The sequence below is a fragment of the Hemitrygon akajei genome, unplaced genomic scaffold (genome assembly GCF_048418815.1).
Source record: "Hemitrygon akajei unplaced genomic scaffold, sHemAka1.3 Scf000111, whole genome shotgun sequence".
Taxonomy (NCBI): domain Eukaryota; kingdom Metazoa; phylum Chordata; class Chondrichthyes; order Myliobatiformes; family Dasyatidae; genus Hemitrygon; species Hemitrygon akajei.
The window spans coordinates 447,190-470,763 of NW_027331997.1; the positions used below are offsets into that span (position 1 = coordinate 447,190).

Here is a 23,574-nt window from a genome sequence, read left to right on the forward strand (position 1 = left end):
CATCCCCTTCCTCCGGTGGGATCTCTCTTCCCCATCCCCCTTCCTCCTGTGGGATCTCTCTTCCCCATCCCCCTTCCTCCTGTGGGATCTCTCTTCCCCACTCCTATTCCTCCTGTGCTTCCTCTGTTCCATGTCCCCACTTCCTGAGGTATCTCTCCTACTCATCCGCCATCCTCCTGTATGATCTCCCTTCCCCATCCCCCTTCTCCTAGTGGGATCTCTCTTCCCCACTTCTCTTCCTCCTGTGGTTCCTCTGTTCCATGTCCCCACTTCCTGAGGTATCTCTCCTACTCATCCGCCATCCTCCTGTATGATCTCTCTTCCACGTCCCCCCCCCCCTTCCTATCAGATCTCTCTTCCCCATGCTCCTTCCTCCTGTGGGATTTATCTTCCCCTCTCCCTTTCTTCCTGTGGGATCTCTTTTCCCCATCCCCCTTCCTGCTATGTAATGTCTCTTCCCTGTCAGATTTATCTTCCCCACCAGCTTTGTTCCTCTGGGTACTCTCTTTCCCATCCTCTTCCTTCTGTTGGACATCTTTTCCACATTCCGCTTCCTCCTCTGGGCTTTCTTCCGCAACAACTTCCTGCTGTTGGATCTCCCTTCCCCATCACCTTCCTTCTGTGGGATCTCTATTCCCCTTCTCCCTTCCTCCTGTGGGATCTCTCTTCCCCATCACCTTCCTCCTGTGGGATCTCTATTCCCCTTCCCCCTTCCTCCTGTTCGATCTCCCTTCCCCATCACCTTCCTCCTGTGGGATCTCTATTCCCCTTCCCCCATCCTCCAGTGGGATCTCTCTTCCCCATCCCCCTTCCTCCTGTAGGATCTCCCTTCCCCATCCCCCGTCCTACTGTGTGATCTCCCTTCCCCATCACATTCCTCCTGTGGAATCTCCCTTCCCCATCCCCCATCCTCCTATGGGATCTCCCTTCCCCATCACCTTCCTCCTGTGGGATATCTATTATTCTTCCCCCATCCTCCAGTGGGATCTCGCTTCCCCATCCACCTTCCTCCTGTGGGATCTCTATTCCCCTTCCCCCATCCTCCAGTGGGATCTCCCTTCCCCATCCCCTTCCTCCTGTGGGATCTCTCTTCCCCATCCCCTTCCTCCTGTGGGATCTCTCTTCCCCATCTCTCTTCCTCCTATGCGATCTCTCTACCCCATCCCCCTTCCCCCTGCGAGTTCTCTCTTCCCCTTCCCACATCCTCCTGTGGGACATCCCTTCCCCATCTCCCTCCTGTGAGATCTCTCTTCCCCATCCCCCTTCCTCCTGTGGGTTCTCTCTTCCCCATCCCCCTTCCTCCTGTAGGATCTCTCTTCCCCATCCCCCTTCCTCCTGTGGGATCTCTCTTCCCCATCCCCCTTCCTCCTGTGGGTTCTCTCTTCCCCATCCCCCTTCCTCCTGTAGGATCTCTCTTCCCCATCCCCCTTCCTCCTGTGGGATCTCTCTTCCCCATCCCCCTTCCTCCTGTGGGATCTCTCTTCCGCATCCCCTTTCACCCTCTGGGGCCTCTGTTCCCCTCCCACTTCCATCTGTTGGATCTGCCTTCCCCAACTCCCTTCCTACTGTGGGATTTAAACTCCCCACCCCTTTCTTCCTGTGGGATCTCTCTTCAATATCCCATTTCATACAGTGGGATCTCTCTTCCCCATCCCCCTTCCTCCTGTGGGATCTCTCTCCCCCATCCCCCTTCCTCTTGTGGGATCTCTCTTCCCCATCCCCCTTCCTCCTGTGGGATCTCTCTCCCCCATCCCCCTTCCTCCTGTGGGATCTCACTTCCCCATCCCTCCGGTGGGATCTCACTTCCCCATCCCCCTTCCTCCGGTGGGATCTCTCTTCCCCATCCCCCTTCCCCCGGTGGGATCGCTTTTCCCCATCCCCCTTCCTTCTGTCTGGTCTCTCTTCCCCATCCCCCTTCCTCCTGTGGGATCTCTCTTCCCCATCCCACTTCCTCCTGTGGGGTCTCTCTTCCTCATCCCCCTTCCTCTGGTGAGATCCCCATCCCCCTTCCTCCTGTGAGATCTCTCTTCCCCATCCCCCTTACTCCTGTGGGATCGCTCTTCCCCACCCCCCTGCCTCCTCTGGGATCTCACTTCCCCATCCCCCTTCCTCCGGTGGGATCTCTCTTCCCCATCCCCCTTCCCCCGGTGGGATCGCTTTTCCCCATCCCCCTTCCTCCTGTCTGGTCTCTCTTCCCCATCCCCCTTCCTCCTGTGGGATCTCTCTTCCCCATCCCCCTTCCTCCTGTGGGATCTCTCATCACCAGCTCACTTCCTCCTGATGAATCTCTCTTCCCCATCCCCATTCCTACAGTGGAATCTCTCTTCTCCACCCCTCATGCTCCTGTGGGATCTCTCTTCCGCATCCCCTTTCACCCTCTGGGGCCTCTGTTCCCCTCCCACTTCCATCTGTTGGATCTGTCTTCCCCAACTCCCTTCCTCCTGTGGGATTTAAACTCCCCACCCCTTTCTTCCTGTGGGATCTCTCTTCAATATCCCATTTCATACAGTGGGATCTCTCTTCCCCTTCCCCCTTCCTCCTGTGGGATCTCTCTCCCCCATCCCCCTTCCTCTTGTGGGATCTCTCTTCCCCATCCCCCTTCCTCCTGTGGGATCTCTCTCCCCCATCCCCCTTCCTCCTGTGGGATCTCACTTCCCCATCCCTCCGGTGGGATCTCACTTCCCCATCCCCCTTCCTCCGGTGGGATCTCTCTTCCCCATCCCCCTTCCCCCGGTGGGATCGCTTTTCCCCATCCCCCTTCCTCCTGTCTGGTCTCTCTTCCCCATCCCCCTTCCACCTGTGGGATCTCTCTTCCCCATCCCACTTCCTCCTGTGGGGTCTCTCTTCCTCATCCCCCTTCCTCTGGTGAGATCTCTCTTCCCCATCCCCCTTCCTCCTGTGGGATCTCTCTTCCCCACTCCTCTTCCTCCTGTGGTTCCTCTGTTCCATGTCCCCACTTCCTGAGGTATCTCTCCTACTCATCCGCCATCCTCCTGTATGATCTCTCTTCCACGTCCCCCCCCCTTCCTATCAGATCTCTCTTCCCCATGCTCCTTCCTCCTGTGGGATTTATCTTCCCCACTCCCTTTCTTCCTGTGGGATCTCTTTTCCCCATCCCCCTTCCTGCTATGTAATGTCTCTTCCCTGTCAGATTTATCTTCCCCACCAGCTTTGTTCTCTTTCCCATCCTCTTCCTTCTGTTGGACATCTTTTCCACATTCCGCTTCCTCCTCTGGGCTTTCTTCCGCAACAACTTCCTGCTGTTGGATCTCCCTTCCCCATCACCTTCCTTCTGTGGGATCTCTATTCCCCTTCCCCCTTCCTCCTGTGGGATCTCTCTTCCCCATCACCTTCCTCCTGTGGGATCTCTATTCCCCTTCCCCCTTCCTCCTGTTGGATCTCCCTTCCCCATCACCTTCCTCCTGTGGGATTTATCTTCCCCTCTCCCTTTCTTCCTGTGGGATCTCTTTTCCCCATCCCCCTTCCTGCTATGTAATGTCTCTTCCCTGTCAGATTTATCTTCCCCACCAGCTTTGTTCCTCTGGGTACTCTCTTTCCCATCCTCTTCCTTCTGTTGGACATCTTTTCCACATTCCGCTTCCTCCTCTGGGCTTTCTTCCGCAACAACTTCCTGCTGTTGGATCTCCCTTCCCCATCACCTTCCTTCTGTGGGATCTCTATTCCCCTTCCCCCTTCCTCCTGTGGGATCTCTCTTCCCCATCACCTTCCTCCTGTGGGATCTCTATTCCCCTTCCCCCTTCCTCCTGTTCGATCTCCCTTCCCCATCACCTTCCTCCTGTGGGATCTCAATTCCCCTTCCCCCATCCTCCAGTGGGATCTCTCTTCCCCATCCCCCTTCCTCCTGTAGGATCTCCCTTCCCCATCCCCCGTCCTACTGTGTGATCTCCCTTCCCCATCACATTCCTCCTGTGGAATCTCCCTTCCCCATCCCCCATCCTCCTATGGGATCTCCCTTCCCCATCACCTTCCTCCTGTGGGATATCTATTATTCTTCCCCCATCCTCCAGTGGGATCTCGCTTCCCCATCCACCTTCCTCCTGTGGGATCTCTATTCCCCTTCCCCCATCCTCCAGTGGGATCTCCCTTCCCCATCCCCTTCCTCCTGTGGGATCTCTCTTCCCCATCCCCTTCCTCCTGTGGGATCTCTCTTCCCCATCTCTCTTCCTCCTATGCGATCTCTCTACCCCATCCCCCTTCCCCCTGCGAGTTCTCTCTTCCCCTTCCCACATCCTCCTGTGGGACATCCCTTCCCCATCTCCCTCCTGTGAGATCTCTCTTCCCCATCCCCCTTCCTCCTGTGGGTTCTCTCTTCCCCATCCCCCTTCCTCCTGTAGGATCTCTCTTCCCCATCCCCCTTCCTCCTGTGGGATCTCTCTTCCCCATCCCCCTTCCTCCTGTGGGTTCTCTCTTCCCCATCCCCCTTCCTCCTGTAGGATCTCTCTTCCCCATCCCCCTTCCTCCTGTGGGATCTCTCTTCCCCATCCCCCTTCCTCCTGTGGGATCTCTCTTCCGCATCCCCTTTCACCCTCTGGGGCCTCTGTTCCCCTCCCACTTCCATCTGTTGGATCTGCCTTCCCCAACTCCCTTCCTACTGTGGGATTTAAACTCCCCACCCCTTTCTTCCTGTGGGATCTCTCTTCAATATCCCATTTCATACAGTGGGATCTCTCTTCCCCATCCCCCTTCCTCCTGTGGGATCTCTCTCCCCCATCCCCCTTCCTCTTGTGGGATCTCTCTTCCCCATCCCCCTTCCTCCTGTGGGATCTCTCTCCCCCATCCCCCTTCCTCCTGTGGGATCTCACTTCCCCATCCCTCCGGTGGGATCTCACTTCCCCATCCCCCTTCCTCCGGTGGGATCTCTCTTCCCCATCCCCCTTCCCCCGGTGGGATCGCTTTTCCCCATCCCCCTTCCTTCTGTCTGGTCTCTCTTCCCCATCCCCCTTCCTCCTGTGGGATCTCTCTTCCCCATCCCACTTCCTCCTGTGGGGTCTCTCTTCCTCATCCCCCTTCCTCTGGTGAGATCTCTCTTCCCCATCCCCCTTCCTCCTGTGAGATCTCTCTTCCCCATCCCCCTTACTCCTGTGGGATCGCTCTTCCCCACCCCCCTGCCTCCTCTGGGATCTCACTTCCCCATCCCCCTTCCTCCGGTGGGATCTCTCTTCCCCATCCCCCTTCCCCCAGTGGGATCGCTTTTCCCCATCCCCCTTCCTCCTGTCTGGTCTCTCTTCCCCATCCCCCTTCCTCCTGTGGGATCTCTCTTCCCCATCCCCCTTCCTCCTGTGGGATCTCTCATCACCAGCTCACTTCCTCCTGATGAATCTCTCTTCCCCATCCCCATTCCTACAGTGGAATCTCTCTTCTCCACCCCTCATGCTCCTGTGGGATCTCTCTTCCGCATCCCCTTTCACCCTCTGGGGCCTCTGTTCCCCTCCCACTTCCATCTGTTGGATCTGTCTTCCCCAACTCCCTTCCTCCTGTGGGATTTAAACTCCCCACCCCTTTCTTCCTGTGGGATCTCTCTTCAATATCCCATTTCATACAGTGGGATCTCTCTTCCCCTTCCCCCTTCCTCCTGTGGGATCTCTCTCCCCCATCCCCCTTCCTCTTGTGGGATCTCTCTTCCCCATCCCCCTTCCTCCTGTGGGATCTCTCTCCCCCATCCCCCTTCCTCCTGTGGGATCTCACTTCCCCATCCCTCCGGTGGGATCTCACTTCCCCATCCCCCTTCCTCCGGTGGGATCTCTCTTCCCCATCCCCCTTCCCCCGGTGGGATCGCTTTTCCCCATCCCCCTTCCTCCTGTCTGGTCTCTCTTCCCCATCCCCCTTCCACCTGTGGGATCTCTCTTCCCCATCCCACTTCCTCCTGTGGGGTCTCTCTTCCTCATCCCCCTTCCTCTGGTGAGATCTCTCTTCCCCATCCCCCTTCCTCCTGTGGGATCTCTCTTCCCCACTCCTCTTCCTCCTGTGGTTCCTCTGTTCCATGTCCCCACTTCCTGAGGTATCTCTCCTACTCATCCGCCATCCTCCTGTATGATCTCTCTTCCACGTCCCCCCCCCTTCCTATCAGATCTCTCTTCCCCATGCTCCTTCCTCCTGTGGGATTTATCTTCCCCACTCCCTTTCTTCCTGTGGGATCTCTTTTCCCCATCCCCCTTCCTGCTATGTAATGTCTCTTCCCTGTCAGATTTATCTTCCCCACCAGCTTTGTTCTCTTTCCCATCCTCTTCCTTCTGTTGGACATCTTTTCCACATTCCGCTTCCTCCTCTGGGCTTTCTTCCGCAACAACTTCCTGCTGTTGGATCTCCCTTCCCCATCACCTTCCTTCTGTGGGATCTCTATTCCCCTTCCCCCTTCCTCCTGTGGGATCTCTCTTCCCCATCACCTTCCTCCTGTGGGATCTCTATTCCCCTTCCCCCTTCCTCCTGTTGGATCTCCCTTCCCCATCACCTTCCTCCTGTGGGATCTCTATTCCCCTTCCCCCATCCTCCAGTGGGATCTCTCTTCCCCATCCCCCTTCCTCCTGTAGGATCTCTCTTCCACATCCCCCATCCTCCAGTGGGATCTCCCTTCCCCATCCCCCGTCCTCCTGTGTGATCTCCCTTCCCCATCACATTCCTCCTGTGGGATCTCCCTTCCCCATCCCCCTTCCTCCTGTGGGATCTCCCTTCCCCATCCCCCATCCTCCTGCGGGATCTCCCTTCCCCATCCCCCTTCCTCCTGTGGGATCTCCCTTCCCCATCCCCCATCCTCTTATGGGATCTCCCTTCCCCATCACCTTCCTCCTGTGGGATATCTATTCTTCTTCCCCCATCCTCCAGTGGGATCTCTCTTCCCCATCCACCTTCCTCCTGTGGGATCTCTCTACCCCATCCCCCTTCCTCATGTGGGATCTCTCTTCCCCATCCCCCTTCCTCCGGTGGGATCTCTCTTCCCCATCCCCCTTACTCCTGTGGGATCTCTCTTCCCCATCCCCCTTCCTCCTGTGGGATCTCTCTTCCACACTCCCATGCCGCCTGTGGGATCTCCCTTCCCCATCCCTCTTCTTGCTGTGAGATCTCTCTACCCAGCTCCCTTCCTCCTTTGGGCTCTCTGTTCCCTATACAACTTCCTCCTGTGGGATCTCTCATCACCAGCTCCCTTCCTCCTGATGAATCTCTCTTCCCCATCCCCATTCCTACAGTGGAATCTCTCTTCTCCACCCCTCATGCTCCTGTGGGATCTCTCTTCCGCATCCCCTTTCACCCTCTGGGGCCTCTGTTCCCCTCCCACTTCCATCTGTTGGATCTGTCTTCCCCAACTCCCTTCCTCCTGTGGGGTCTCTCTTCCCCATCCCCCTTCCTCCTGTGGGATCTCTCTTCCCCATCCCCCTTCCTCCGGTGGGATCGCTTTTCCCCATCCCCCTTCCTCCTGTGGGATCTCTCTTCCCCTTCCCACATCCTCCTGTGGGACAAACCTTCCCCATCTCCCTCCTGTGAGATCTGTCTTCCTCATCCCGCTTACTCCTGTGGGGTCTCTCTTCCCCATCCCCTTTCCTCCGGTGGGGTCTCTCTTCCCCATCCCGCTTCCTCCTGTGGGATCTCTTTTCCCCATCCCCCTTCCTCCGGTGGGATCGCTTTTCCCCATTCCCCTTCCTCCTGTGGGGTCTCTCTTCCCCATCTGCCTTCCTCCTGTGGGGTCTCTCTTCCCCATCTCCCTTCCTCCTGTGGGGTCTTTCTTCCCCATCCCCCTTCCTCCTGTGGGATCTCTCTTCCCCATGCTCCTTCCTCCTGTGGGATTTATTCTCCCCTCTCCCTTTCTTCCTGTGGGATCTCTTTTCCCCATCCCCCTTCCTGCTATGTAATGTCTCTTCCCTGTCAGATTTATCTTCCCCACCAGCTTTGTTCCTCTGGGTACTCTCTTTCCCATCCTCTTCCTTCTGTTGGACATCTTTTCCACATTCCGCTTCCTCCTCTGGGCTTTCTTCCACAACAACTTCCTGCTGTTGGATCTCCCTTCCCCATCACCTTCCTTCTGTGGGATCTCTATGCCCCTTCCCCCTTCCTCCTGTGGGATCTCCCTTCCCCATCACCTTCCTCCTGTGGGATCTCTATTCCCCTTCCCCCATCCTCCAGTGGGATCTCTCTTCCCCATCCCCCTTCCTCCTGTAGGATCTCTCTTCCCCATCCCCCATCCTCTACTGGGATCTCCCTTCCCCATCCCCCGTCCTCCTGTGTGATCTCCCTTCCCCATCACATTCCTCCTGTGGGATCTCCCTTCCCCATCCCCCTTCCTCCTGTGGGATCTCCCTTCCCCATCCCCCATCCTCCTGTGGGATCTCCCTTCCCCATCCCCCTTCCTCCTGTGGGATCTCCCTTCCCCATCCCCCATCCTCCTATGGGATCTCCCTTCCCCATCACCTTCCTCCTGTGGGATATCTATTCTTCTTCCCCCATCCACCAGTGGGATCTCTCTTCCCCATCCACCTTCCTCCTGTGGGATCTCTATTCCCCTTCTCCCATCCTCCTGTGGGATCTCTCTTCCCCATCCCCTTCCTCCTGTGGGATCTCTCTTCCCCATCTCCCTTCCTCCTATGCGATCTCTCTACCCCATCCCCCTTCCTCTGGTGAGATCTCTCTTCCCCATCCCCCTTCCTCCTGTGGGATCTCTCTTCCACACTCCCATGCCGCCTGTGGGATCTCCCTTCCCCATCCCTCTTCTTGCTGTGAGATCTCTCTACCCAGCTCCCTTCCTCCTTTGGGCTCTCTGTTCCCTATACAACTTCCTCCTGTGGGATCTCTCATCACCAGCTCCCTTCCTCCTGATGAATCTCTCTTCCCCATCCCCATTCCTACAGTGGAATCTCTCTTCTCCACCCCTCATGCTCCTGTGGGATCTCTCTTCCGCATCCCCTTTCACCCTCTGGGGCCTCTGTTCCCCTCCCACTTCCATCTGTTGGATCTGTCTTCCCCAACTCCCTTCCTCCTGTGGGGTCTCTCTTCCCCATCCCCCTTCCTCCTGTGGGATCTCTCTTCCCCATCCCCCTTCCTCCGGTGGGATCGCTTTTCCCCATCCCCCTTCCTCCTGTGGGATCTCTCTTCCCCTTCCCACATCCTCCTGTGGGACAAACCTTCCCCATCTCCCTCCTGTGAGATCTGTCTTCCTCATCCCGCTTACTCCTGTGGGATCTCTCTTCCGCATCCCCTTTCACCCTCTGGGGCCTCTGTTCCCCTCCCACTTCCATCTGTTGGATCTGTCTTCCCCAACTCCCTTCCTCCTGTGGGATCTCGCTGCCCCGTCCCCCTTCCTCCCGTGGCATTTACTTTCCTCATCACTCTTCCTCCTATGGGATCTCTCCTACTCATCCCCCAACCTCCTGTATGATCTCGCTTCCCCACCCACTTCCTCCTGTCTCATCTCTCGTCCCCATGCCTGATCATCCTATGGGATCTGTATTCCCCATTCCCATTCCTTCTGTGGGATCTATTGTCACCACCCCCCTTCCTTCCGAGGGATTGCTCTTCCCCATCCCATTTCCTCCTGTGGGTCATCATAATGCCCCCTCTTCCTGTGGGATCTGTCTTGTCCCTCCACATGTATCTCACAACCCCATCCCACATCCTCCTGTCAGATCTCTCTTCCCCATTCTCCTTCCAACTGTGGGATATCTCCTCCCCACCATCTTTCTCCCCAATCCCCTTACTTCTGTGGGATCTCTATTCCCCATCCCCTTCCACCTGTGCACTCTCTGCTCCCCATCAACATCCTGCTGTGGGATCTCTCTTCCCCATCCCCCATCCACCTGTGGGATCTTCCTTCCTCATCCCCCATCCACCTGTGGGATCTTCCTTCCTCATCCCCCTTCCTCCTGTGGGATCTCTTTTCCCCATCCCCCTTCCTCCTCTGGGATCTCTTTTCCTCATCACCCTTCCTCCTGTGGGATCTCTCTTCCCCATCCCCTTTCCTCCTGAGGGATCTCTCTTCCCCATCCCGCTTCCTCCTGTGGGATCTCTCTTCCCCAACCCCCTCCCTCCTGAGGAATGTCTATTCCCCATTCCCCATCCACCTGTGGGATCTTCCTTCCTCATCCCCCATCCAGCTGTGGGATCTTCCTTCCTCCTGTGAGATCTCTTTTCCCCATCCCCTTTCCTCCTCTGGGAACTCTCTGCCCCATCCCCCTTCCTCCTGTGGGATCTCTTTTCCCCATCCCCTTACTCCTGCAGGGCCTTGTTTCGAATACCTGCCACTTCCTGTCGGATCGCTCTTTGGCATGCTCCATTGTCCTGTGTAATTTCTCTTCCCCATCCCCCTTCCTCCTGTGAGATTTCTCTTCCCAATCCCACATCCTCCTGTGGGAACTGTCTTCCACATCCCTCCTACTCCTGGCCGATCTCTCAACCCCATCCCCCTTCATCCTGGTTAATCCCTCTCTCTCCTTCCCCCTTCCTCCCATGGGATCTCTCTTCCCCGTCCCCCTTCCTCCTGTGGGATCTCTCTTCGCCATCCCATTCCTCCTGTGGGATCTCTCTTCCCCATCCCCATTCCTCCTGTGGGATCTCTCTTCCCCATCCCCCTTCCTCCTGTGGTTTCCCCAATCCCCATCCCCCTTCATCTTGTGGGATCTCTCTTTCACAACCCCCTCCTCCTGCGGGACATCTCTTCCACATCCCTCCTCCTGGCCGATCTCTCAACCCCTTCCCCCTTCATCCTGTTTAATCCCTCTCTCTTCTCTCCCCTTCCTCCCATGGGACCTCCCTTCACCATCCCCTTCTTCCTGTGGGATCTCTCTTCGCCATCCCCCTTCCTCCTGTGAGATCTCTCTTCCTCATCCCCCTTACTCCTGTGGGGTCTCTCTTCCCCATCCCCTTTCCTCCAGTGGGGTGTCTCTTCCCCATCCCCCTTCCTCCTGTGGGATCTCTCTTCCCCAAACCCCTTCCTCCGGTGGGATCGCTTTTCCCCATCCCCCTTCCTCCTGTGGGGTCTCTCTTCCCCATCCCCCTTCCTCCTGTGGGATCTCTCTTCCCCATCCCCCTTCCTCCGGTGGGATCGCTTTTCCCCATCCCCCTTCCTCCTATGGGATCTCTCTTCCCCTTCCCACATCCTCCTGTGGGACAAACCTTCCCCATCTCCCTCCTGTGAGATCTGTCTTCCTCATCCCGCTTACTCCTGTGGGGTCTCTCTTCCCCATCCCCTTTCCTCCGGTGGGGTCTCTCTTCCCCATCCCGCTTCCTCCTGTGGGATCTCTCTTCCCCATCCCCCTTCCTCCGGTGGGATCGCTTTTCCCCATTCCCCTTCCTCCTGTGGGGTCTCTCTTCCCCATCTGCCTTCCTCCTGTGGGGTCTCTCTTCCCCATCTCCCTTCCTCCTGTGGGGTCTTTCTTCCCCATCCCCCTTCCTCCTGTGGGATCTCTCTTCCCCATGCTCCTTCCTCCTGTGGGATTTATTCTCCCCTCTCCCTTTCTTCCTGTGGGATCTCTTTTCCCCATCCCCCTTCCTGCTATGTAATGTCTCTTCCCTGTCAGATTTATCTTCCCCACCAGCTTTGTTCCTCTGGGTACTCTCTTTCCCATCCTCTTCCTTCTGTTGGACATCTTTTCCACATTCCGCTTCCTCCTCTGGGCTTTCTTCCGCAACAACTTCCTGCTGTTGGATCTCCCTTCCCCATCACCTTCCTTCTGTGGGATCTCTATGCCCCTTCCCCCTTCCTCCTGTGGGATCTCCCTTCCCCATCACCTTCCTCCTGTGGGATCTCTATTCCCCTTCCCCCATCCTCCAGTGGGATCTCTCTTCCCCATCCCCCTTCCTCCTGTAGGATCTCTCTTCCCCATCCCCCATCCTCTAGTGGGATCTCCCTTCCCCATCCCCCGTCCTCCTGTGTGATCTCCCTTCCCCATCACATTCCTCCTGTGGGATCTCCCTTCCCCATCCCCCTTCCTCCTGTGGGATCTCCCTTCCCCATCCCCCATCCTCCTGTGGGATCTCCCTTCCCCATCCCCCTTCCTCCTGTGGGATCTCCCTTCCCCATCCCCCATCCTCCTATGGGATCTCCCTTCCCCATCACCTTCCTCCTGTGGGATATCTATTCTTCTTCCCCCATCCACCAGTGGGATCTCTCTTCCCCATCCACCTTCCTCCTGTGGGATCTCTATTCCCCTTCTTCCATCCTCCTGTGGGATCTCTCTTCCCCATCCCCTTCCTCCTGTGGGATCTCTCTTCCCCATCTCCCTTCCTCCTATGCGATCTCTCTACCCCATCCCCCTTCCCCCTGCGAGTTCTCTCTTCCCCTTCCCACATCCTCCTCTGGGACATCCCTTCCCCATCTCCCTCCTGTGAGATCTCTCTTCCCCATCCCCCTTCCTCCTGTGCCATCTCTATTCCCCATCCCTTTTCACCCTGGGAGTTCTCTCTTCCCCTTCCCACATCCTCCTGTGGGACATCCCTTCCCCATCTCCCTCCTGTGAGATCTCTCTTCCCCATCCCCCTTTCTCCTGTGGGATCTCTCTTCCCCATCCCCTTTCCTCCGGTGGGGTCTCTCTTCCCCATCCCCCTTCCTCCTGTGTGATCACACTCCCCCATCCCCCTTCCTCCGGTGGGATCGCTGTTCCCCATCCCCCTTCCTCCTGTGGGATCGCTTTTCCCCATCCCCCTTCCTCCTGTGGGGTCTCTCTTCCCCATCACCCTTCCTCCTGTGGGATCTCTCTTCCCCATCCCCCTTCCTCCTGTGGGATCTCTCTTCCCCATCCCCCTTCCTCCTGTGGGATCTCTCTTCCCCATCCCGCTTCCTCCTGTGGGATATCTCTTCCCCATCCCCCTTCCTCCGGTGGGATCGCTTTTCCCCATCCCCTTCCTCCTGTGGGAGCTCTCTTCCCCATCCCCCTTCCTCCTGTGGGATCTCTCTTCCCCACTCCTATTCCTCCTGTGGTTCCTCTGTTCCATGTCCCCACTTCCTGAGGTATCTCTCCTACTCATCCGCCATCCTCCTGTATGATCTCCCTTCCCCATCCCCCTTCTCCTAGTGGGATCTCTCTTCCCCACTCCTCTTCCTCCTGTGGTTCCTCTGTTCCATGTCCCCACTTCCTGAGGTATCTCTCCTACTCATCCGCCATCCTCCTGTATGATCTCTCTTCCACGTCCCCCCCCCCTTCCTATCAGATCTCTCTTTCCCATCCTCTTCCTTCTGTTGGACATCTTTTCCACATTCCGCTTCCTCCTCTGGGCTTTCTTCCGCAACAACTTCCTGCTGTTGGATCTCCCTTCCCCATCACCTTCCTTCTGTGGGATCTCTATTCCCCTTCCCCCTTCCTCCTGTGGGATCTCTCTTCCCCATCACCTTCCTCCTGTGGGATCTCTATTCCCCTTCCCCCATCCTCCAGTGGGATCTCTCTTCCCCATCCCCCTTCCTCCTGTAGGATCTCTCTTCCCCATCCCCCATCCTCCAGTGGGATCTCCCTTCCCCATCCCCCGTCCTCCTGTGTGATCTCCCTTCCCCATCACATTCCTCCTGTGGAATCTCCCTTCCCCATCCCCCATCCTCCTATGGGATCTCCCTTCCCCATCACCTTCCTCCTGTGGGATATCTATTCTTCTTCCCCCATCCTCCAGTGGGATCTCTCTTCCCCATCCACCTTCCTCCTGTGGGATCTCTATTCCCCTTCCCCCATCCTCCAGTGGCATCTCCCTTCCCCATCCCCTTCCTCCTGTGGGATCTCTCTTCCCCATCCCCTTCCTCCTGTGGGATCTCTCTTCCCCATCTCTCTTCCTCCTATGCGATCTCTCTACCCCATCCCCCTTCCCCCTGCGAGTTCTCTCTTCCCCTTCCCACATCCTCCTGTGGGACATCCCTTCCCCATCTCCCTCCTGTGAGATCTCTCTTCCCCATCCCCCTTACTCCTTTGGGATCTCTCTTCCCCATCCCCCTTCCCCCTGCGAGTTCTCTCTTCCCCTTCCCACATCCTCCTGTGGGATATCCCTTCCCCATCTCTCTCGTGCGAGTTCTCTCTTCCCCATCCCCCTTCCTCCTGTGGGTTCTCTCTTCCCCATCGCCCTTCCTCCTGTAGGATCTCTCTTCCCCATCCCCCATCCTCCAGTGGGATCTCCCTTCCCCATCCCCCGTCCTCCTGTGTGATCTCCCTTCCCCATCACATTCCTCCTGTGGAATCTCCCTTCCCCATCCCCCTTCCTCCTGTGGGATCTCCCTTCCCCATCCCCCATCCTCCTGTGGGATCTCCCTTCCCCATCCCCCTTCCTCCTGTGGGATCTCCCTTCCCCATCCCCCATCCTCCTATGGGATCTCCCTTCCCCATTACCTTCCTCCTGTGGGATATCTATTCTTCTTCCCCCATCCTCCAGTGGGATCTCTCTTCCCCATCCACCTTCCTCCTGTGGGATCTCTGTTCCCCTTCCCCCATCCTTCAGTGGGATCTCCCTTCCCCATGCCCTTCCTCCTGTGGGATCTCTCTTCCCCATCCCCTTCCTCCTGTGGGATCTCTCTTCCCCATCTCTCTTCCTCCTATGCGATCTCTCTACCCCATCCCCGTTCCCCCTGCGAGTTCTCTCTTCCCCTTCCCACATCCTCCTGTGGGACATCCCTTCCCCATCTCCCTCCTGTGAGATCTCTCTTCCCCATCCCCCTTACTCCTGTGGGATCTCTCTTCCCCATCCCCCTTCCCCCTGCGAGTTCTCTCTTCCCCTTCCCACATCCTCCTGTGGGATATCCCTTCCCCATCTCTCTCGTGCGAGTTCTCTCTTCCCCATCTCCCTTCCTCCTGTGGGAGCTCTCTTCCCATTCGCCCTTACGCCTGAGTGAACTCTCCTCCCCACAGCCCTTCATAGAATCATAAAACACCAGCGCACAGAAAACAAGCCATCTGGCCCTTCTGCTCTGTGCCGAAACTTTATTCCGCTTGTCCCAGTGACCTGTACCCAGTCCATAACCTTCCAGACCGCCCCCATGCAAGTATCTATCCAATTTATTCTTAAAGCTTAAGAGTGAGTCCACATTTTCTACATCAAATGGCAGCTCGTTCCACACTCTCACCACTCTCTCAGTGAAGAATTTCCCCCGAAACCTTTCCCCTTTCACCCTGAAGCCAAGTCCTCCTGTAATTTATCTCTCCTAATGTATGTGGAAAGAGCCTATTCTCATTTACCCTGTCTATACCCCTCAGAGTTTTGTCAACCTCTTTGAAATCCCCCCGCATTCTTCTGCGCTCCAAGGAATAAAGTCGTAATCTGTTCAATCTTTCCCTGTAACTCAACTCCTGAAGACCCGGCAACATCCTAGTAAATCTTCTCTGCATTCTTTCAACCATACTGATATCCTTCCTATAGTTCAGTGACCAGAACTGCACACAATACTCCAAATTTGACCTCACCAATGTCCTTTACAACCTCACCATAATATTCCAACTCCTATACTCAGTACTTTGATTTATGAATGCCAGGATGCCAAAAGCCTTCTTTACAACTCTGTCTACCTGTGACGCCACTTTCAGGGAATTATGTACCTGAACTCCCAGATCCCTTTGTTCCTCCACACTCCTCAGTGCCCTACCATTTACTGTGTATGTCCTACCTTGATTTGTCCTTCCAAAATGCAACACCTCACACTTGTCTGCATTAAAGTGGTGACTAGTGGTGTGCCTCAGGGATCTGTACTGGGTCCAATGTTGTTTGTCATATACATTAATGATCTGGATGATGGAATGGTAAATTGGATTAGTAAGTATGCAGATAATACTAAGATAGGTGACGTTGTGGATAATGAAGGTTTTCAAAGCTTGTTGTTCAAAGATTTAGGCCAGTTAGAAGAGTGGGCTGAAAGATGGCAGATGGTGTTTAATGTTGATATGTGTGAGGTGATACATTTTGGTAGGAATAATCCAAAAAGGACATACATGGTAAATGGTAGGGCATTGAGGAATGCAGCAGAACAGAGTGATCTAAGAATAATGGTGCATAGTTCCCTGAAGGTGGAATCTCATGTGGATAGGGTGGTGAAGAAAGCTTTTGGTATACTGGCCATTATAAATCAGAGCATTGAGTATAGGAGTTGGGATGTAATGTTAAAATTGTACAAGGCGTTGTTAAGGCCAAATTTAGAGTATTGTGTACAGTTCTGGTGTCCGAATTATAGGAAAGATGTCAACAAAATAGAGAGAGTACTAAGTAAATTTACTAGAATACTACCTGGGTTTCAGCACCTAATGAACAAGTTAGGTCTTTATTCTTTGGAGCGTAGAAGGTTGAGGGGGGACTTGATAGAGGTATTTAAAATTATGAGGGTGATAGATAGAGTTGACATGGATAGTCTTTTTTCCATTCAGAGTAGGGGAGATTCGAACAAGAGGGAATGAGTTGAGAGTGAAAGGACAAAAGTTTAGGGGTATCACAAGGGAGATCTTCTTTACTCAGAGAGTGGTAGCTGTGTGGAACGAGCTTCCAGTAGAAGTGGTAGAGGCGGGTTCAATTTTGTCATTTAAAAAAAATTGGATAGTAATATGGACAGGAAAGGAATGGAATGGGGGGTTATGGGCTGAGTGCAGGTAGGTGGGACTCGGTGAGAGTAAGCATTCGGCACAGACTAGAAGGGCCGAGATGGCCTGTTTCCGTGTTGTAATTGTTATATGGTTATATGTCATATGTTCTAAATTCCATCTGTCATTTTCTAGCCCATTTTTCCAGTTGGTCCAGATCCCTCTGCAAGCTTTCAAAGCCTTCCTCACTGTCCACAACGCCTCCATCTTAGTGTCATCAGCAAACCTGATGACATTATCAGGTTTGATAATTATCACATTATCACATTATCACATTATCATCTAGATCATTGATATAGACAACAAACAACAATGGTCCCAGCACAGATCCCTGAGACCCACCACTAGTCACAGGCCTCCAGTCTGAGAAGCAATCATCCACTACCACTCTCTGTCTTCTCCGACTCAGCCAATTCGAATCCAGTTTACAACCTCTCCATGGATACCTAGTGTCTGAACCTTCTGAACTGACCTTTTATGTGTGGGACCTTGTCAAAGGCCTTACTAAAGTTCATGCAGACAACATCCACAGCCTTTCCTTCATATGCATTCTTGGTAACCTCCTCGAAAAACACTACAAGATTCATTAAACTTGATCTACCACATACAAAGCCATGTTGACTATCTTTTATCAGCCCTTGGTTGTCCAAATCCTTGTATATCCGATCTCTCAGAACACCTCCTGATAATTTACCTACTACTGATGTCAGGCTTACTGGCCTGTAATTACCTGGTGTACATTTGGAGCCTTTTTCAAACAATGGAACAACATGAGCTACCCTCCAATCCTCCGGCACCGCACCCGTGGCTGAGGACATTTTAAATATTTCTGCCAGTGCCCCTGCAATTTCTACACTAGTCTCTCTCAAGGGCCAAGAAAATATCATGTCAGGCCCCGGGGGACTTATCTACCTTTATTCACTGTAAGGCAGCAAGCAGCTCCTCCTCTTTAATCTCTATATGTTCCATGACACTACTGTTTGTTTCCCTTAATTCCATATCTGCTATGCCAGTTTCCTGAGTAAACACTGACGCAAAAAAACGGTTTAAGATCTCCCCCATCTCATGAGGCTCCACACATAGACGACCACTCTGATCTTCTAGGGGACCAATTTTGTCCTTTACTATCCTTTTACTCTCAATATACTTGTAGGAACCCTTCTGGTTTACCTTCACATTATCTGCCAAAGCAACCTCATGTCTTCTTTTTGCCTTCCTGATTTCCTTCTTTAGTATTCGCTTACATTTTCTATACTCTTCAAGTACCTCAATTGTTCCTTGTTGCCTATTCCTGCTAAACACCTACTTAACCAGATCGCCAATATCCCTTGAAAACCAAGGTTCCCTATGCCTGTTAACTTTGACTTTAATCCTGGTAGGAACATGCAAACTCTGCACTCTCAAAATTTCACCCTTGAAGGCCTTCCACTTACTGAACACATCCTTGCCAGAAAACAACTTATCCCAATCCACTTTTCCCAGATCCTCTCTCATTTCCACAAAATTGGCCCTTCTCCAATTCAGAACCTTAACTGGTGGACCAGTCCTATCCTTATCCATAATTATCTTGAAACTAATGACATTAAGGTCACTGGACCCAAAATGTTTGCTTACATATACTTCTGTCACCTGACCTGTCTGGTTCCCTAATAGGGGATCAGGTACTGCACCCTCTCTCGTTGGTACCTCAATATATTGATTTAGAAAACTTTCCTGAACACATTTGACAAACTCCACGCTATCTAACCCTTTCTCAGAGTGGGAGTCCCCGTCAATATGTGGAAATTTAAAATCCTCTACGATTACAACTTTCTGTTTCTTACATCGGTCTGCTAACTCTCTACAGGTTTACTCCTCCAATTCTCTCTGCCTATTGGGTGGTCTATAATACAACCCTATTCGTGTGCTCACATTTTCCCCGTTCCTCACTCTCCACCCATATGGCCTCTGTAGACGAGCCCTCCGGGCTGTCCCGTCTACGCACAGCTGTGATATTCTCCCTGACTGGTAATGCCACTCCTCCCCCTTTCATCCCTCACCCCTATCACGTCTGAAACAACGGAACGCCGGAACATGAAGCTGGCGCTTTTAAGGAATATAAAAGTGGATAAATCTCTGGATCCTGACAGGATATTCTCTAGGACCATGAGGGAGGTTAGTGTAGAAATAGCAGGGGATCTGACAGAAATGTTTCAAATGTTATTAGAAACGGGGATGGTGCCGAAGGATTGGCGTATTGCTCATGTGGTTCCATTGTTTAAAAAGGGTTCTAAGAGTAAACCAAGCAATTATAGGCCTGCCAGTTTGACGTCAGTGGTGGGTAAATTAATGGAAGGTATTCTTAGAGATGGTATATATAATTATCTGGATAGACAGGGTCTGATTAGGAACAGTCATCATGGATTTGTGCGTGAAAGGTCATGTTTGACATACCTTATTGAATTTTTTGCAGAGGTTACAAGTAAAGTTGACGAGGGTAAAGCAGTGGATGTTGTCTATATGGACTTCATTAAGGCCCTTGACAAGGTTCCACACATAAGGTTAATTAGGAAGATTTGATCGTTAGGTATTAATACTGAAGCAGTAAAATGGATTCAACAGTGTCTGGATGAGAGATGCCAGAGAGTAGTGGTGGATAACTGTCAGGTTGGAGGCCGGTGACTAGTGGTGGGCCTCAGGGATCTGTACTGGGTCTAATGTTGTTTGTCATATACATTAATGATCTGGATGATGGGGTGGTAAATTGGATTGGTAAGTATGTAGATGATACTAAGGTAGGTGGCGTTGTGGATAATGAAGTAGGTTTTAAAAGTTTGCAGAGAGATTTAGAACAGTTAGAGGAGTGGGCTGAACGATGGCAGATGGAGTTTAATGCTGATAAGTGTGAGGTACTGCATTTTAGTAGGAATAATCCAAATAGGACATACATGGTAAATAGTAGGGCATTGAAGAATGCAGTAGAACAGGGTGATCTAGGAATAATGGTGCATAGTTCCCTGAAGGTGGAATCTCATGTGGATAGGGTGGTGAAGAAAGCTTTTGGTATGTTAGCCTTTATAAATCAGAGCATTGAGTATAGGAGTTGGGATGTAATGTTAAAATTGTACAAGGCATTGGTAAGGCCAAATTTGGAGTATTGTGTACAGTTCTGGTCACCGAATTATAGGAAAGATGTCAATAAAATAGAGAGAGTACAGAGAAGATTTACTAGAATGTTACCTGGGTTTCAGCACCTAAGTTACACAGAAAGATTGAACAAGTTAGGTCTTTATTCTTTGGAGCATAGAAGGTTGAGGGGGGACGATAGAGGTATTTAAACTTATGAGGGGGATAGATAGAGTTGACGTGGATAGGCTTTTTCCATTGAGAATAGTGGAGATTCAAACAAGAGGACATCAGTTGAGAGTTAGGGGGCAAACTTTTAAGGGTAATATGACGGGTAATTTCTTTACTCAGAGAGTGGTCGCTGTGTGGAGCGAGCTTCCAGTAGAAGTGGTAGAGGCAGGTTCGGTATTGTCATTTAAAGTAAAATTGGATAGGTATATGGACAGGAAAGGAATGGAGGGTTATGGGCTGAGTACGGGTCAGTGGGACTAGGTGAGTGTAAGCATTCGGCACGGACTAGAAGGGCCGAAATGGCCTGTTTCCGTGCTGTAATTGTTATATGTTTATATAGTTATTAGTCCTGCCCCTCCTGCAACCAAGTCTTACTAATAGCAATAATGTCGATATCATCATGTGCCAATCCACGACCTAAACTCATCCGCCTTACCTACAATACTCCTCGTATGGAAATAGATGTACCTGAGAACATTTCTATCACGTACAAACCTTTGATATCTGTCTATACAAGCAATCCTCACATGACCCGTATCCTCCTCCACATCACTATCAGCTCTAACACACTGCACCCTCCGCTTACAATCTGGTTTAAAAACCCCTGAGCAGAACTTGCCTAACCTACTGGCAAGGATGTTAGTGCCCTCCAGTTCAGGTGCAAACTGTCCAATTCGAACTGGTCGCACCTCTCCTGGAAGAAAGCCCAATTGTCCAGAAACATGAACCCCACCCTCATGCACCATCCCCTCAGCCACGTATTTAGCTACATTATCTTCCTATTTCTAGCCTCACTAGCACATAGCACGGGGAGCAATCCACCTGTGGGATCTCACTTCCCCATCCCCCCTCCTCCTGTGGGATCTCTCTTTCCCATCCCCCTTCCTCCTGTGGGATCTCACTTCCCCATCCCCCTTCCTCCTGTGGGATCTCTATTCCCCATCCACCTTTCTTCTGTGGGGCTTCTGTTGTCATACCCCACCCTTCTTGTGGGTCTCCCTTCCACATCTTCCTTCCTCTTCAGGGATCTATCACTTCCCCTTCCCCCTTCCACCTGTGGGATCTCTCTACCACATCCCCCTTCCTCCTGTGGGATCTCTCTTCCCCATCCCTCTTCCTACTTTCAGATCTCTCGTCCAACGAACTCCTGTGGGATCTCTCTTCCCCATCCCCCTTCCTCCTGTGGGATCTCTCTTCCCCATCCCTCTTCCTCCTGAGGGATCTCTCTTCCCCATCCCCCTTTCTTGTGTGGGGCCTCTGTTCCCATCCCCCACTCTTCCTGTGGGATCTCTGTTCCCCATCCCTTTGGCTCGGGTGGGTCTATTTCACTGTGTCCCAATGACATTTCTGCATTTCGGTCAGGAACATTTTGTTTAGCCATCGGGGAATGGGACAGAATATGTGGAGTTTACAGGGTCACACCGACAGACTAAATTACCGACATTTGGTGAATACGCTGGAGCTGGTCAGTGAGGGACATTGACAGTGATGGGAACTCCAATAAGTGATTTACTGAAGGGTTTAATGTTTCCTGAAATATCCGAGTGAGGGAAATTCCCCCAGACCCACGGTTTGAATCACTTTGTTCATCAATCTGTCTGTTTGTGTTTAGTCTTGGGGGAAATGACCTGGGAGATTCAGGAGTGAAACTGGTGTCTACGGCTCTGAGGAACCCGGAGTGTAAAATACAGAAACTGGGGTGAGTACCAGACTGTGGGAGATTGTGTTTACAGTCACTGGGTGTCTGACACTGAACATTAATGTGATCAGTAGAAACAAAGAAACATAGAAAACCTACTGCACAATACAGGCCTTTCGGCCCACAACGCTGTGCCGAACATGTTTCTACTTTAGAATTACCTCGGTTTTACCCATAGCCATCCATGTTTCTAAGCTCCATGTAGCCTTCCTGGAGTTTAAAGATCCGATCATTTCCGCCTCCACCACCGCCGCCAGCAGCCCATTCCACGCACTCACCACTCTCTGTGTAAAATAACTTACCCCTAACATCTCCTCTGTACCTACTTCCAAGCACCTTAAAACTATGCCCTCTCGTGCTAGCCAGTTCAGCCCTGGGGAAAAGCCTCTGACTATCTACATGATCAATGCCTCTCATTATCATGTACACCTCTACCAAATCACCTCTCATCCTCCGTCACTCCAAGAGAAAAGGCCGAGTTCACTCAACCTATTCTCATAAGGCATGCTCCCCAATCCAGGCAACATCCTTGTAAATCTCCTCTGCACCCTTTCTATGGTTTCCACGTCCTTCCTATAGTGAGGCGACCAGAACGGAGCACAGTACTCCAAGTAGGGTCTGCCCAGGGTCCTGTATAGCTGCAACATATAACCATATAACAATTACAGCACGGAAACAGGCCATCTCGGCCCTTCTAGTCTGTGCCGAACGCTTACTCTCTCCTAGTCCCACTGGCCCGCACTCAGCCCATAATCCTCCTTTCCTTTCCTGTCCATATACCTATCCAATTTTACTTTAAATGACAATACCGAACCTGCCTCTACCACTTCTACTGGAAGCTCGCTCCACACAGCTACCACTCTCTGAGTAAAGAAATTCCCCCTCGTGTTACCCTTAAACTTTTGCCCCCTAACTCTCAAATCATGTCCTTTTGTTTGAATCTCCCCTACTTTCAATGGAAAAAGTCTATCCACGTCAACTCGATCTATCCCCCCTCATAATCTCTCAACTGTTAAACATTACCTCTCGATTCTTAAACTCAATCCCATAACTGATGAAGGCCAATACACTGTATGCCCTTTTAACTACAGAGTCAACCTGCATAGCATCTTTGAGTGTCCTATGTTCTCGGACCCCAAGATCCCTCTGATCCTCCACACTGCTAAGAGTCTTACCATTAATACTATATTCTGCCATCATATTTGACCTACCAAAGTAAACTACTTCACACTTATTTGGGTTGAACTCCATCTGCCACTTCTCAGCCCAGTTCTGCATCCTATCAATGTCCCATTGTAAACTCTGACAGTGCTCCACACTATTCACATCACCCCCCAAGCTTTGTGTCATCATCATAGTTACTAACCCTGCCCTCCACTTCCTCATCCAGGTCATTTATAAAAATCACAAAGACTTGGGGTCCCAGAACAGATCTCTGAGGCACTCCACTGGTCACCGGCCTCCATGCAGAATATGACCCGTCTACAACCACTCTTTGCCTTCTGTGGGCAAGCCAGTTCTGGATCCACAAAGCAATGTCCCCTTGGATCCCATGCCTCCTTACTTTCTCAATAAGTCTTGCATGGTGTACCTTATCAAATGCCTTGCTGAAATCAATATACACTGTATCTTCTTCCTTCCTTCATCAATGTGTTTAGTCACATCCTCAACAAAATCATTCAGACTCGTAAGGCACAACCTGCCTTTGACAAAGCCATGCTGACTATTCCTAATCATTATTTTGCCTCTCCAGATGTTCATAAATCCTACCTCTCAGGATCTTCTCCATCAACTTACCAACCACTGAAGTAAGACTCACTGGTCTATAATTTCCTGGGCTAACCCTACTCCCTTTCTTGAATAAGTGAACGAGATTCGCAACCCTCCAATCCTCCGGAACCTCTCATGTCCTCATTGATGATGCAAAGATCATCGCCAGAGGCTCAGCAATCTCTTCCCTCGCTTCCAACAGTCGCCTGGTGTACACCTTTTCCCGGTCGCAGTGAC

At 52.4% G+C, this 23,574-nt stretch overlaps 1 protein-coding gene across 1 annotated transcript in view; it reads left to right on the plus strand.

Moving 5' to 3' along the window:
- Positions 1-23,574, plus strand: part of LOC140723390 (NACHT, LRR and PYD domains-containing protein 3-like) — a 93,731-nt gene that overhangs the window by 66,663 nt on the left and 3,494 nt on the right. The window contains exon 10 of the mRNA XM_073037972.1: positions 21,481-21,562. Within this exon, the coding sequence (XP_072894073.1) occupies positions 21,481-21,562 (82 nt within the window). The remainder of the gene's footprint in view (positions 1-21,480; positions 21,563-23,574) is intronic.